Source organism: Cephus cinctus, unplaced genomic scaffold (genome assembly GCF_000341935.2).
Source record: "Cephus cinctus unplaced genomic scaffold, Ccin1 Ccin1_scaffold1353, whole genome shotgun sequence".
Classification (NCBI taxonomy): domain Eukaryota; kingdom Metazoa; phylum Arthropoda; class Insecta; order Hymenoptera; family Cephidae; genus Cephus; species Cephus cinctus.
The window spans coordinates 1-14,998 of record NW_014333762.1 but is presented as its reverse complement, the minus strand read 5'-3'; the positions used below and the strand labels follow the sequence as shown (position 1 = coordinate 14,998).

At 34.8% G+C, this 14,998-nt stretch overlaps 3 protein-coding genes across 4 annotated transcripts; all 3 read left to right on the top strand.

Annotated features, from left to right (window-relative positions):
* The first annotated feature begins 890 nt into the window (after positions 1-890).
* LOC107273068 (zinc finger protein 341) lies at positions 891-4,296 on the top strand. 2 transcript variants are annotated; one of them, XM_015750868.2, is made up of 9 exons: positions 891-1,075; positions 1,571-1,645; positions 1,712-1,982; positions 2,052-2,349; positions 2,415-2,609; positions 2,678-3,241; positions 3,314-3,583; positions 3,676-3,870; positions 3,948-4,296. In XM_015750868.2, exons 3-9 carry the CDS (start codon positions 1,780-1,782, stop codon positions 4,098-4,100), a joined length of 1,878 nt encoding a protein of 625 aa, XP_015606354.1. In that variant the 5' UTR covers positions 891-1,075; positions 1,571-1,645; positions 1,712-1,779; the 3' UTR covers positions 4,101-4,296. The 2 variants fall into 2 exon arrangements, with proteins under 2 accessions (XP_015606354.1, XP_024946135.1); XM_025090367.1 differs by lacking the exon at positions 891-1,075 and adding an exon at positions 1,223-1,436.
* On the top strand, positions 4,101-10,732 carry LOC107273066 (endothelin-converting enzyme homolog). The gene is made up of 15 exons (XM_015750866.2): positions 4,101-5,105; positions 5,187-6,396; positions 6,491-6,598; positions 6,672-6,777; positions 6,853-7,048; positions 7,129-7,269; positions 7,341-7,433; positions 7,499-7,687; positions 7,886-8,017; positions 8,094-8,255; positions 8,348-8,457; positions 8,543-8,742; positions 9,010-9,173; positions 9,250-9,402; positions 9,533-10,732. Exons 1-15 carry the CDS (start codon positions 4,896-4,898, stop codon positions 9,740-9,742), a joined length of 3,384 nt encoding a protein of 1,127 aa, XP_015606352.1. The 5' UTR covers positions 4,101-4,895; the 3' UTR covers positions 9,743-10,732.
* Positions 10,733-11,513: 781 nt separating this feature from the next.
* LOC107273064 (dentin sialophosphoprotein) lies at positions 11,514-14,516 on the top strand. The gene is made up of 2 exons (XM_015750864.2): positions 11,514-12,125; positions 12,207-14,516. Exons 1-2 carry the CDS (start codon positions 11,916-11,918, stop codon positions 14,514-14,516), a joined length of 2,520 nt encoding a protein of 839 aa, XP_015606350.1. The 5' UTR covers positions 11,514-11,915.
* The last annotated feature ends 482 nt before the right edge of the window (positions 14,517-14,998 follow it).

The window sequence follows — 14,998 nt, the reverse complement described above, 5'->3', positions numbered from 1 at the left end:
GGGTATTGACTACCTTATTACTACGGTTTATGTAATATCCTGTAAAAAAGAAAGGTGGATACAAGTCGCCTTATTTGAGTGTTCACCCGGTTTAAAATCGTGGATCTCGAGGAACACACGAATTCATTCGACCAATCAAAAACGTGGAACTAGTTCGAGAGTCTCGTTCAGGTGGCGCGTCGACGCGCCAAAACACAGCTCCAGATTATCACGCGTAGTATTACTATATATGCACGACCAATTAAAAATGTGGAACTGCTTCGAGGACCCTCCGCTAAGGTGGCGCGCCGAAACCAGAGAAAAATTGAGATCACCAAAAACAGGCTCATTGGCAATCTCCCTACTCATCTCTGCTCAAGCCATCTGATGGGAAAACGAAGAAATAATGAAAAACTAATTATAATAATTTTCGTATCCCATAGCGAAGCTTTTTGGAACCAAGGTAACGCCATCTCATGGAAATGATTGTAACTAAATAAAAATACAAAAATTTTCCTAAATTATAATTTATATAATTACAATGAAAGTTTCATAATTACAGTATTTTGGGGGTGTAGGGAAGAAAAATTTCTAGAAATTGGCAATTATAGAATGTCTTTCCGTATTCATGAACTTGTCATCGACTTAATCACACGACAAAGCATATTTCTATAATGCATACTATATTTCTGACAGGAACCGTAACCGAAACCGATATTTCTTTTGGTGTAGTCTTCGATTTCTAACCATTATTATCATTTGAATAGTTTATATGGTAGTAGGAAAGCACTTTGAGTGTAGTTTTATTGGTGTGGAGGAGAAATTACAACTATAGAAAATGCATCTATGGACGTGACTGTATGCCCCTCATGGTGAAGTTTTATGCATCGTCCAGCACCGTCGCTTTGTCCCTCCCAATGAACGGACCGTACTGTATATTAACCTCTGGTACTGCGCTTTAGGATATAAGCGGCTTATGAAGTAGCTAAAAGATAAATTATATGAAAGTACATACATTCTATAAAGTATGGAGCGTACAATCGCTTTCGTCAAATCGTCGTGTAACAAGATACCGCGGCCAACTACACTCCGACAGGTAGAAAAGCTTTCAACTGCATTTGATTACCTACGCCAGTGGCTAGTGATATGGGGAGGGAAGATTGAATACATACCTCTCGTTTTCTCTCTCGCACACTTCCCTTATTGTCGGACTTGTACGGGTTTTGCTATTCCCCCACCATTCAATTAGCCAGTGGAGTAGCGACGAAGAGAACATTAATAATTTTCCAAACTTGCCGACAACGAATTACTTAGTCGTTTACGGAATGTTTTCTCGACAGAGAACCAATTCTTTTTAGGGCTTTTGCCGTAAAGGAGATTGTTCTTTAATTGTTCACTAAAATAATGTGGTGATTAGAGAAAGAAAATGGCGCAATCTATCTTTGATGCTTTAACGGGTAAATATTTAATTGTATAAATAATCGTCTAAACCAACGAATATTCTGTGAATGCATATTACTTTGGGAAAACATTTAATAGTAAATTGTTATTCTTGTGAATCTGAATTTAAAGTTTGATGTGCTCCTCGTAGGTGTTTCCCTCGACAGTCCATCAGTACAAGCATTATTAGATTCTCCGACTCTTATATCAGAGGTTGAGCAATCTGGTATGTATTCTGTAACAATGCATGAATTTATTAAAATAATACAAGGTATTAATGTGTTTTATTCAGCCATTGATCAAGAGGATGAAGATATATTTCAGTGTGGAAAATGTAAATCCCAGTTCACTTCGTTGCATATGTTTATATTGCATAAAAGGGAGCACTCTAAAGTGCAAGAACATACAGTAGATCTGAGTCAGTACTTGGTTGGTAATAATGATCAGACAGTACACACTGACAATACTTGTCAAGATGGAACAGACTACAATCCCCAAGACAATTTCGTTCAGGCTCCACTTGGAGAGCCCATTATACTTGAAGAGACTGATATGTTATTTAGGTGTGCTACAATCTCTCTTTAAAAAGCGTTTTCTTAACAAAGATCTTAACTATTTCATATGCCTTTTAGTATGGACCAAGAAGGCACCAGTTATTTAGCATCAGACTCTGAATTTGGAGTACCAATTATTTTGAACACACAAAACGTTAGTACCTTTACAAATTCCATAATCAGCACTGAAAATGAGGTTGTTGAAGAAGCAGATGGTCATTCTCCTCTACAAACTGATATATCCGAGGATAATTTTATGTCCTCAACACCTCAATGCCAAGGAAATTCAGTTTCCTTGATACCTCTCAATGTTACACACATTGAAAATCTGCCTACTGTACAAAGTAATGACACAAATCAAATCCAAGAATTAAGGGTGAGTAATGATCTTTCTATTTAATAATCACAAAATCATAATAAATAACAACTAAATTCTTACAGTTTAAATGCAGCTACTGCAATAAACAATTTCCAAAGAAATTCTACTGGCAGCAACATGAACGTTCGCACACTGGCGAGAAGCCGTATCAATGTGTAGTATGCGGACGTGCATTCGCACAAAAATCAAATGTTAAGAAGCATATGTCCTCGCACAAAGTCTGGCCTGGTACAGCCATACGTTCATTGCCACCAGAGGTATAAATAAATACACCACTACAGTGTCAACTCCTAATAATCGTGCAAACGAATGAATGTTTTTACAGGCACCAATCGATGGCAGTATAGATCGTACGTACCACTGTCAATTCTGCAGAGAAATATTTTCCACGTACAAGGACCTTAAGGGCCATCTAATAGTATCTCATCTAGCTCTAAAAGTATATAAATGTGTACAAAGTAGCTGCAGCATGATGTTCTCTGAACTGGAGGAATTTTTGGAACACACAAGAAGTCACAAACGATCAGAGTACCGTTGTCACATTTGCGCCGAAATCTTCAATACATTATCAGACCTAGGCCATCACCAGAAAAGCCACACCGTCCAAAAACAGAAGTCGACTGAAAAATATTATTGCTGTTCAATCTGTAAATCATCTTTTTCGAATCTCGAAGCTCTGCAGCATCATACAGAAACTACTACTCATGATTATGCCTGTCCGCATTGCGACAAAAGTTTTCTCATTGAACGTTTCCTACGTCGCCATCTAAAAACTCATGCAACTTCTGCCAGATTTGCTTGCGAAGATTGTGGCAAAGCTTTTAAGACAGAACAGTATTTGGCAAACCATAAACTTATTCATAGCGAAGAGACACCATTCCTGTGTCCGGTATGTAGACGCGATATTGATTATGAAATTGACCCTTGGTCTTATTATTCTCGATGAACTTTGACGTTACAGAACTGTCCAGCACGTTTTAAAAGAAAAGACCGACTCGGACGTCATATGCTTATACACGATCTAACCAAAAGACTCAAATGTCCCTTCAGAGGATATTTGGGATGCATGAGTGAATTCTCACGATCCGACAAACTTAAAAGGCACCTTCTTACGCACAGTAATATCAAACGCTTCAGTTGCAGCCATTGCAATCGTAATTTTCACAGAGCACAGGCGCTCAAGCATCATGAGCTGAATAAGCATTGCGTCAAATGTGATATTTGCTCTCTCGTAAGTCTCCTTAATTACTAAATATATATATTTTTGTGAGTTCTTTAAATATGTTGAATCATTAATTATGTTTCAATTTTCTTTCCGACTAGGCATTCAAAACTAAAGAACAATTATTAACTCACAATTGTGATCAAACATTCGAGATAAAAAAGCATAGCAGTTCTCAAAGACCAAAAAAAGCTTCCGGTACCTTTAAATCAAGGAAACCTACACCGAAGAGACAAATATCGACTAAATCTCTTACGGAGTCCGCCGAGAAAAAAATGAATGAGTCAGAAAAAAAGGTAGCCGTCTTTTATCTTCTTAGGATATCCTTTTGCCGTGCTGGTCGTCTCTAAACCACAGTAACTTTATTTTACAGTTAAATATAGAGGAAACTTCTGTAAAAATACGAAGTACATCCGTGACAAAGGAGATAGAATCTGTTACTCAAGTATCGTTAAAATCTTCAGCAATGAGTAAGGATAAACAACGCAACGTGGACAACCGTTCGAACAATGTGAATTGTGATTAAGAATTTATCAACACATTTTTATTAAGATTATTTATCTTCTACAGGATTTAGAACATAAAACAAGTTATTCTCGGCACGTGCAATACTATCATGGGTAAAGTGGAAATTGCATTTTACAATAGTCTACGATATTTTGTAGTTTACATATCTGTGATAAATGTATTATAAATTATACAAAATATATAAGTAACTTATATCAAGTTTCCATTCTCTTCAATTGTTTGAGATAATTTACTAAAGTTATTTTTTTGTGTACAGAGTTCTAGTACCAAATTCTCCAAATCTTTGAATAATACTTACAATTTTATAGAAACTGATAAAGGCAAACATACAACCACATTCTGAATCTAACGTTAGTCAAGATTTTATATTCCAGCTTGAAACTGTATGATATTACTAAGTAGGAAGGAAGTGGGATTTAAAACCACATCCAGAACTCTTCGATTTGCACGGTTAAACTTCTGACAATACTTTTCAAGATGGAATAGTTATCATTCCGTCACACTTCAGTCGATCATGAGAACGCGTAGCTGATTTTTTAATACAACCGCGAATAAATGTTAACACTCGACACGGTAGTTATTAATATTGCTGCCAAAGTATAAAGAAAGTATAAAGCGCTCTTGAAAATAGTGTTATCTCTTCATTTCTCATATTATTTAAATAATTTCCTATGTTCAAGAGATACTTCACTACACGCGTAAAACCGATAAAACCCCTAAAACTATTCCTTAGAGTAAAAACTATTCAATTACTACAAAGTGATGTGTTAAAAAATAATATAAAAAAATAAAGATGCCAGCTCGTGGTTCCTATCAGGTGACTTCTAGAAAAGAAGGCGAAGTAGCAGAACAAGATCAATCTTACAGAAGCTGCATTATTGCTCTTTTGATATTTTTTTTCTTGTGCATGATTATCATTCTGAGCACCTGGCTGTTGGGGCCGGCTAAAACCGCACCGATTACTGATTCTCGAAATAATAATGACCGTTCTGAGAAACTGAAGGTACGTTTAGAATATGATTTGTGTAAACCTTATATATGATCTGCAACAGATAAGATTTTTGTTATTACTTTTTTCATGCAGTACGAGGGCAACGAATTTAAAACCACAAAGGAAGATCGAAATAATACTATTACAGAGTTTGAGCCAGATTTTGGTAAACAAAAAGATGACAAGAACGTGTCTCCCACAGAACATCCACAGAAAAGAAATACCGATCCAGAATTAACTGATCCAATTCAACAAACGACTACTCCAAAATCTGATAATACTGATTCTATCACTAAAAGTAATACAACAATGATCAGTTCAACAATTGAGAATTACACGAACAAAATAATGTCTGAAGATCAGACGAAACATACACAGACAGTTATTCAAGGTCTAGTTACAACTACTACTACTACAAACCCGCATAACATTGATGATTCTATAATGGACAATGATACAACAATGATCAGTCCTACAACTGAGGATTACACGAATGAAATAATGTCCGAAGATCAGACAAAATATACACAGGAACTTATTCAAAATTCAAGTACAATAACTGCTACTCGGAACTCTCATAATATTGATGTTTCTATGATGGATAATGATACAACAATGATCAGTCCTACAACTGAGGATTACACGAATGAAATAATGTCCGAAGATCAGACTAAATATACACAGGAACTTATTCAAAATTCAATTACAAGAACTACTACTCCAAACCCTTACAAAACTGATGATTCTATGATTGAAAATGACACAACAATGATCAGCCCCACAACTGAGGATCACGCAAACAAAATAATGTCTAAGGATCATACGGAAGATCAATTCGAAGGCTCAAGAGAATTGAAGGAAAACAAAACTTACACTTTAGGCACAACAACAACGGCAAAACCGACAGTTGTGACAGAAACCAAGAGTACGCAGTCTAACATATCAGATTGGTTTACGGAACAATCTACAACAATCTCTAACGACAATGATATTTCAAAAACCACTAACAGGTTTAACAGTTCTGCAACAATAATTGATTTCAGTGATGCAAATGTCCCGGTAACCACATCTACGAAGCAGTCGATATGGAATAATGTTAGCAATAATATATTTGATAAAGATAAGCAAAACGGTGAATGTACTACTTTCTCGTGCAAAAAATTGGCAAGTAAAATGTTCTTGTACATGAATCCCTCTGCAGACGCCTGTGATGATTTCTATGAATACGCCTGTGGCGGTTTTGAAAACGATTCTGAAATTTTTGAAAAAAGTCTTCTAAATCGCGCTTACCATCGAATTGAGAGTAAGTACTTTAGTAAGTTACGTATTCATAAGTACAAATAAGGATTGATCGTAAATATATAAAAATAACAAGTGAATCTGCTATCTATTTCTAGATGAGATGCGTAAGGGCAAAAATATGGAGTCTCGTTTGTTTCTTAAGTATTACGACAGTTGCATCAAGTATGACGAGGCAATAGAAAGATCCGAAAGAACAAAAATGGGTAAATAAGAAAAATTCTAAGTAGGTTTGACTAATCGAATTACTTTGTCAAATTTTCAATATCTCCTTTACAGTCATAGATGTTCTGAAGTCCGTCGGGAAGTTTTACACTTCTGCAAACCAGAATGATGACGATCCAGACATTACTGATCTGTTTAGAAAGCTTTTTATACATAACAGGTTTTTATTAATTTTTTTAAATATATCGAATAGAACGCTCGACTGATCTTAACGCTGTAACAATTTTTATTCAAGCGCACTTCTGTTCGATATTGTACCGGATGTCGATGAATTCACATCAAATCGTTTTACGCTTAAAGTAGGACCCCCATTTCCTAAGAGTCCATTTGTATTAGAAGACCCGGATGACCCTTGCAATCCACTCAAAGAAACATTGCACGGTGACTACTTTGATGTAAATAATGTGTACGAAATGTATATAAATTGCAAGGTAATAGTTTAATGATATTTTACATTATGAAATTTTATAGAAATAATTTGACCATGAAAATTTAATTTTTATTTTTATAGAGGAGCAAAGAACCTATTGTAGACTCCATCAAAGAATCAATAACGATTATGGTGTCCGACATGTTCATAGATAGTGTACCACGATTTATTGACAGTATCCTGCAGGATATTGATATTGAATTAATACAGGGTTTCCTTAAGGTAATTATATATTTACATAATGATGAAAAAACTGGTTAAGAGAAATGTGAAATTATCCATTTTTTCTATAGTTATACCCATCGGATGACGAAGTGAAAGAAGCGTACGTATCAAAAAAATACAACATGATGACTCTCGAAACACTGGAAACTACTAACGACGTGGTAAGTTAAAGGAATTTTAACAGGCTTTAAATCATGACAGTTACATTTTTTTTAAATCGTTGCAGATCAATTGGACAGCTCTTATTTCCTCGTTAACAAACAACAATAATGCGCGCGATATGCAATTGCAAGTATACTTTGAAAATCAGCTGTTCAAAGGAATGGAGAATTTGAAAGACTTCGCTGTTAGAAGAGGCCTCAAAGCGCTGAATAATGCTCTTCTTGGTCTTTACGCAAGAAATCTATACCAAGAGGTATCTTCACTGATATTTGATTATGTCTTAGCGTTCTATAATGGGTCTGTTCTCGTTACCTACACTTCCTGTACTTTTCAAAAAGTGCAGATTCTCATTGGTTACTTGAAAATATCATCCAGTAAAAATTTGCACTTTTTGGAAAGTGCAAAAAGTATAGGTAACTAGAACAAATACAATGTGCTTCATATTTTGTAGTTAATCGCGCCGAAGCCCAGACACTCAAAACGTCAATGTCTCCGCGTAGCCAGCAGCCTCATGGAATTTGAAGCATCTAGTTTATACATGTCATCGTTTTCGAAAGAAGAAATTGAACGAATGAACACAACGGTAGAAATGGCATTAAATAAACTAAACATCCCTACCTGAGAATTTTGTTTAACAAATGTCTTACGCTTGTCAATAGATAATCGAAATGTTTCGCGAACTGAAATTCACATTAAAATTAAATTTCGAAGACGCTGAGTGGCTCAACGATGCAGCCAAAGAAGAATTATTGAGGAAACTCGAACAGATGACAGTAATTATTCCCAATATATTACTTTATGAACATTCGCGTGGTCTCAGGGTAAGTGTCCAATATCATCGGGTTAAGATTAATTTTGAAATAAGGAGCAATTATGAAAAAGTTCATTAAATAGTATCGCATTTCCTTTATAGCCAAATCTAACGGATAATTATTTCAAGAATACCATATCATTAATGAAAAACTACAGGAGCAGGATGTACAATGAGCGCATGTACCAAAATCCTAGAGACCCTCAGGCAATGTCAGTCAAATGAGTGACCATGTATAATAATCAAAGCGGCGATGAATTTCATGTTGAAAAATAATACAATATTCATAATTTGCAGATGGACGAACTTTGCAGTTCCTTTCCAGACTCAAGCAGTTACTATTTATGGACTAAATACTGTAATAATACCTTTTGGTGTAATCGATTGGACAATTCTGCCAAAAGATTCTGAAATTTTGAAATCGTTCGATTACTTACTTTATGCAACACTTGGAAATGTAATAGCTCACGAGATTATTCATCACTTCGACTCAACTGGTAACAATAATTTATTTTACTTTTACGAGTATTCACTGATTAACACTAAAAGAGCTAAATTATATAATCATACTGCTAGGCTTCCCGTCGCCAACAACAAATCGTCATAGACTCATATTTTAGAGACTCAAAATGCCTACGAATAGAATTTATAAACAAAAAATCAGTTTACAAGTACTTTGTTGTATTGAATTTTCTACTGTAGTATGGATGTTCTCTCATCTGAACGTGTTTACTTTAATAACAATACCTATTGTTACGTTTTAGGAATGTATTACGACGGAAACAAACGCGATATGGAATATATGATAATTAACGAGGATGGATCATCTGTGATAACTTTTGACATTTACACTAGTTGTCATAATACGAGTTATCCAGATCCTATAAACATGATGGTCCGATCATTAAACCACACGGCTAAGTTCAAGGTACTCATTGATTTACGATTCTTTTCAAACTTACTGCATCCCACACTTCCCAAAGTATTTTATTCTTTATTCGTAGATTTCTGAACTATCGCTGAACGAACGACTATCCGATATAACGGGATTGCGATTGGTTTACGATACACTGTCGCGAATAAGTTGGGCCAATCAGGTGCCTTTACCATGGCTGAATATGAATGTCAAACAATTGTTCTACCTTGCATTTGCTCAGGTATCTATTTTTATTATTTCGAAACTCTCATTTATTCTGGGCAATAATAAAATTGTCGTTAAGCATGTAAGTGATTTTTTGGTAAATATTTTTTCCAATTCTCTTTTCTTTTTTACGCTCCACTCATCAGACACATTGTACAAAACTGCCGTTGACGTCCTTCTACAGTCCGGACTATCACATACCAAGCCGCATGCGAATTTTCGTATCGGCCTCGAGTGAACCACTTCTTGGCAATGCTTGGTCCTGTATGCCCGGCACGAATGTTGTTCCAGCAGATACTTGTCCTGTTTTTCCAAAGTTAGTGAATGACGCAAAATCCGAGGTACTTATGGAATGAAGTGCATAACTTATTAATTACTGAACATTCTATATGATCTAATAAAAAGAGTGGACGCGAAAGATCATTTGATAACGATACTCTAGATTTATTTTAAGCCAACAAGATTTGCGGAGAAAACGTTGAGGCACATTTCCTCCACGTTACGCGGAAGGAACACAAGAAGTTGGACCTCTCATTCCTTAACATCCTAATAATTATCCGCGAACTTGCCACCTTTTACCCGTATTCAGCGACTTAATAATATATCATTTGACATATTACTGTTTGTGTTGTCATATCCGCTTGTTTCCTAAGGACATCACAGCTTCTGTATCGCGAGACACGTTCTTTGAAATTGAGTTAATATCTTGATTTACCTACTTAAAAAATTAAATAGAAGGCATGAGGATCTGTGTCGTAATTGGATGTTCTGATACTTTTACATAATATAAAAAAAAAGGAAATTAAGGAAAAAGTTGCATAATTCCAATCAAGGAAAAATTCCTTGAAATTTTGTTTCTCCATCGAATTTTATGAGATACTGTAAATTTTTTTATGAAACATCATTTTTCAATTTCCTTGTTTGACAGGGGATTAGAAAATATGGACAAGTATTAATATTGCTTGAACTGTATCTAGCAAGTTCCCAATTATGACTGCTGAGAAGGATACTGTTGTAAATAAAAAAAGTGAAGGAGGAAACCTCGGAATCATGAATTTTCAATTATTATTCTACGCAAAAACATTTCATAAGACGTGATCGAAATATTTAACATTATTTGGAATACAACTTGCTGCCGGAATCACTATGTTCTTGATTACTGTCAATTTCTATCAATAATTGTGTACTGTTTCGATTGCAACTGATAACTCATGATCATGAACTGTTGCTCTCACTCTGCAAACTGATAACATATCTATGTTCTTGCCAGCTGTACGACGTTCCATTTTTGCGAGATTATCACTTTCGAAGGACTTTAAAAGAATAAACCGATTTTTATGATAATAGCCAAAAATATCTTCACTCTTACTACAACCTGTTTACAAAATAGTGACCAGAATTTCGTTTGATTCTTTAAAAAATAGTTATGTACATATTTTAAAAAGTAGTAATAAATCATAAATTTTTAGATATTGATTACATATACCTTAACTCTCTTGTACCCATAATTCTATCCGTGAATGAACTCCGGAATAAAAAGTAATATATTCCATTTAAAATAAATGTAACCTTGATATTTTATGAAATTTCCAAAACGGAAAACCATTTTAAAGATCATAATCGTAAAACTGAAACAATGCAATTCTTCATTCATCATGTCCGCATATTTCGTTGGAGTTAGTTAATTAGCAATAAAACGTTTTCAAGACACATACATATAACAACGTGAATGATCAGAATTTATCCCATAAAGGAAACTAACCAAGATGACTTTACTTAGATTATTCAGTAAAAATTAAGGAAAGAGTAATTAGGCCCAGTTCAACGTTGCTTCAATTCCCAACCGTTAATAGGCTCTTAATAATAATTTTTGGATTATATAAATAATTTACATATCTATCATAACTGTATTATGAATTATAACATGTAAGTAACGTGTATTGAACTTCTATTCTCTTCAATTATTTCCAGTAATGTACTAAAGCTTCTACCTTTTTTTTTTTAAATATGCTCTTGGGCTCCTTTTGCAGAGACCGAGTACCAAATTTCCTAAAACTCCAAATCATTTAATAATATTTAGAATTTGATAAAGATCAATAGGAGCAGTGAAACTGCGACATTTGAAATGAAACGTTATTAAGGATTTTATATCACAGCCTGCAACTGTGCGATAATACTAATTAGTAAAGGAGTAGTTATCAAAACCACATCCAGCACTTTTCAACTTGCTGGTTAACTTTCTGAGAATCACCTCAGTCGAGAAAAAGAACGTCTAACTGTCGTTTCAATATAACCGTGAATAAATGTTAACACTGGACACGGTAGTTATAAATATTGCCGCCAAAGTATAAAGAAAGTTGAAAATAGTCTTATCTATTCATTTTCCATATTACTTTTATAATTTCCAATGCTCAAGAGATACTTCGCTACACACATAAAACCAATAAAACCCCTAAAACTATTCCTTAGAGTAAAAACTATTCAATTACTACAAAGTGATGTGTTAAAAAATAATATAAAAAAATAAAGATGCCAGCTCGTGGTTCCTATCAGGTGACTTCTAGAAAAGAAGGCGAAGTAGCAGAACAAGATCAATCTTACAGAAGCTGCATTATTGCTCTTTTGATATTTTTTTTCTTGTGCATGATTATCATTCTGAGCACCTGGCTGTTGGGGCCGGCTAAAACCGCACCGATTACTGATTCTCGAAATAATAATGACCGTTCTGAGAAACTGAAGGTACGTTTAGAATATGATTTGTGTAAACCTTATATATGATCTGCAACAGATAAGATTTTTGTTATTACTTTTTTCATGCAGTACGAGGGCAACGAATTTGAAACCACAAAAGAAGATCGAAATAATACTATTACAGAGTTTGAGCCAGATTTTGGTAAACAAAAAGATGACAAGAACGTGTCTCCCACAGAACATCCACAGAAAAGAAATACCGATCCAGAATTAACTGAACCAATTCAACAAACGACTACTCCAAAATCTGATAATACTGATTCTATCACTAAAAGTGATACAACAATGATCAGTTCAACAATTGAGAATTACACGAACAAAATAATGTCTGAAGATCAGACGAAACATACACAGACAGTTATTCAAGGTCTAGTTACAACTACTACTACTACAAACCCGCATAACATTGATGATTCTATAATGGACAATGATACAACAATGATCAGTCCTACAACTGAGGATTACACGAATGAAATAATGTCCGAAGATCAGACAAAATATACACAGGGACTTATTCAAAATTCAAGTACAACAACTGCTACTCCAAACCCTCATAATATTGCTGATTCTATGATGGACAATGATACAACAATGATCAGTCCCACAACTGAGGATTACACGAATGAAATAATGTCCGAAGATCAGACAAAATATACACAGGGACTTATTCAAAATTCAAGTACAACAACTGCTACTCCAAACCCTCATAATATTGCTGATTCTATGATGGACAATGATACAACAATGATCAGTCCCACAACTGAGGATTACACGAATGAAATAATGTCCGAAGATCAGACAAAATATACACAGGGACTTATTCAAAATTCAAGTACAACAACTGCTACTCCAAACCCTCATAATATTGCTGATTCTATGATGGACAATGATACAACAATGATCAGTCCCACAACTGAGGATTACACGAATGAAATAATGTCCGAAGATCAGACAAAATATACACAGGGACTTATTCAAAATTCAAGTACAACAACTGCTACTCCAAACCCTCATAATATTGCTGATTCTATGATGGACAATGATACAACAATGATCAGTCCCACAACTGAGGATTACACGAATGAAATAATGTCCGAAGATCAGACAAAATATACACAGGGACTTATTCAAAATTCAAGTACAACAACTGCTACTCCAAACCCTCATAATATTGCTGATTCTATGATGGACAATGATACAACAATGATCAGTCCCACAACTGAGGATTACACGAATGAAATAATGTCCGAAGATCAGACAAAATATACACAGGGACTTATTCAAAATTCAAGTACAACAACTGCTACTCCAAACCCTCATAATATTGCTGATTCTATGATGGACAATGATACAACAATGATCAGTCCCACAACTGAGGATTACACGAATGAAATAATGTCCGAAGATCAGACAAAATATACACAGGGACTTATTCAAAATTCAAGTACAACAACTGCTACTCCAAACCCTCATAATATTGCTGATTCTATGATGGACAATGATACAACAATGATCAGTCCCACAACTGAGGATTACACGAATGAAATAATGTCCGAAGATCAGACAAAATATACACAGGGACTTATTCAAAATTCAAGTACAACAACTGCTACTCCAAACCCTCATAATATTGCTGATTCTATGATGGACAATGATACAACAATGATCAGTCCCACAACTGAGGATTACACGAATGAAATAATGTCCGAAGATCAGACAAAATATACACAGGGACTTATTCAAAATTCAAGTACAACAACTGCTACTCCAAACCCTCATAATATTGCTGATTCTATGATGGACAATGATACAACAATGATCAGTCCCACAACTGAGGATTACACGAATGAAATAATGTCCGAAGATCAGACAAAATATACACAGGGACTTATTCAAAATTCAAGTACAACAACTGCTACTCCAAACCCTCATAATATTGCTGATTCTATGATGGACAATGATACAACAATGATCAGTCCCACAACTGAGGATTACACGAATGAAATAATGTCCGAAGATCAGACAAAATATACACAGGGACTTATTCAAAATTCAAGTACAACAACTGCTACTCCAAACCCTCATAATATTGCTGATTCTATGATGGACAATGATACAACAATGATCAGTCCCACAACTGAGGATTACACGAATGAAATAATGTCCGAAGATCAGACAAAATATACACAGGGACTTATTCAAAATTCAAGTACAACAACTGCTACTCCAAACCCTCATAATATTGCTGATTCTATGATGGACAATGATACAACAATGATCAGTCCCACAACTGAGGATTACACGAATGAAATAATGTCCGAAGATCAGACAAAATATACACAGGAACTTATTCAAAATGGTAATTATATATTTACATAATGATGAAAAAACTGGTTAAGAGAAATGTGAAATTATCCATTTTTTCTATAGTTATACCCATCGGATGACGAAGTGAAAGAAGCGTACGTATCAAAAAAATACAACATGATGACTCTCGAAACACTGGAAACTACTAACGACGTGGTAAGTTAAAGGAATTTTAACAGGCTTTAAATCATGACAGTTACATTTTTTTTAAATCATTGCAGATCAATTGGACAGCTCTTATTTCCTCGTTAACAAACAACAATAATGCGCGCGATATGCAATTGCAAGTATACTTTGAAAATCAGCTGTTCAAAGGAATGGAGAATTTGAAAGACTTCGCTGTTAGAAAAGGCCTCAAAGCGCTGAATAATGCTCTTCTTGGTCTTTACGCAAGAAATCTATACCAAGAGGTATCTTCACTGATATTTGATTATGTCTTAGCGTGCTATAATGGGTCTGTTCTCGTTACCTACACTTCCTGTACTTTTCAAAAA

Coding starts and splice junctions, on each gene's coding strand:
- LOC107273068 (XM_025090367.1), top strand. CDS start 1,406: ATGGCGCAATCTATCTTTGATGCTTTAACGG. Junction 2,610..2,677: donor TACGTTCATTGCCACCAGAG/GTATAAATAAAT, acceptor ATGTTTTTACAG/GCACCAATCGATGGCAGTAT. Junction 3,242..3,313: donor AGACACCATTCCTGTGTCCG/GTATGTAGACGC, acceptor TTGACGTTACAG/AACTGTCCAGCACGTTTTAA.
- LOC107273066 (XM_015750866.2), top strand. CDS start 4,896: ATGCCAGCTCGTGGTTCCTATCAGGTGACTTCTAGAAAAGAAGGCGAA. Junction 6,397..6,490: donor CGCTTACCATCGAATTGAGA/GTAAGTACTTTA, acceptor ATCTATTTCTAG/ATGAGATGCGTAAGGGCAAA. Junction 7,270..7,340: donor TAATACAGGGTTTCCTTAAG/GTAATTATATAT, acceptor TTTTTTCTATAG/TTATACCCATCGGATGACGA.
- LOC107273064 (XM_015750864.2), top strand. CDS start 11,916: ATGCCAGCTCGTGGTTCCTATCAGGTGACTTCTAGAAAAGAAGGCGAA. Junction 12,126..12,206: donor ACCGTTCTGAGAAACTGAAG/GTACGTTTAGAA, acceptor TTTTTCATGCAG/TACGAGGGCAACGAATTTGA.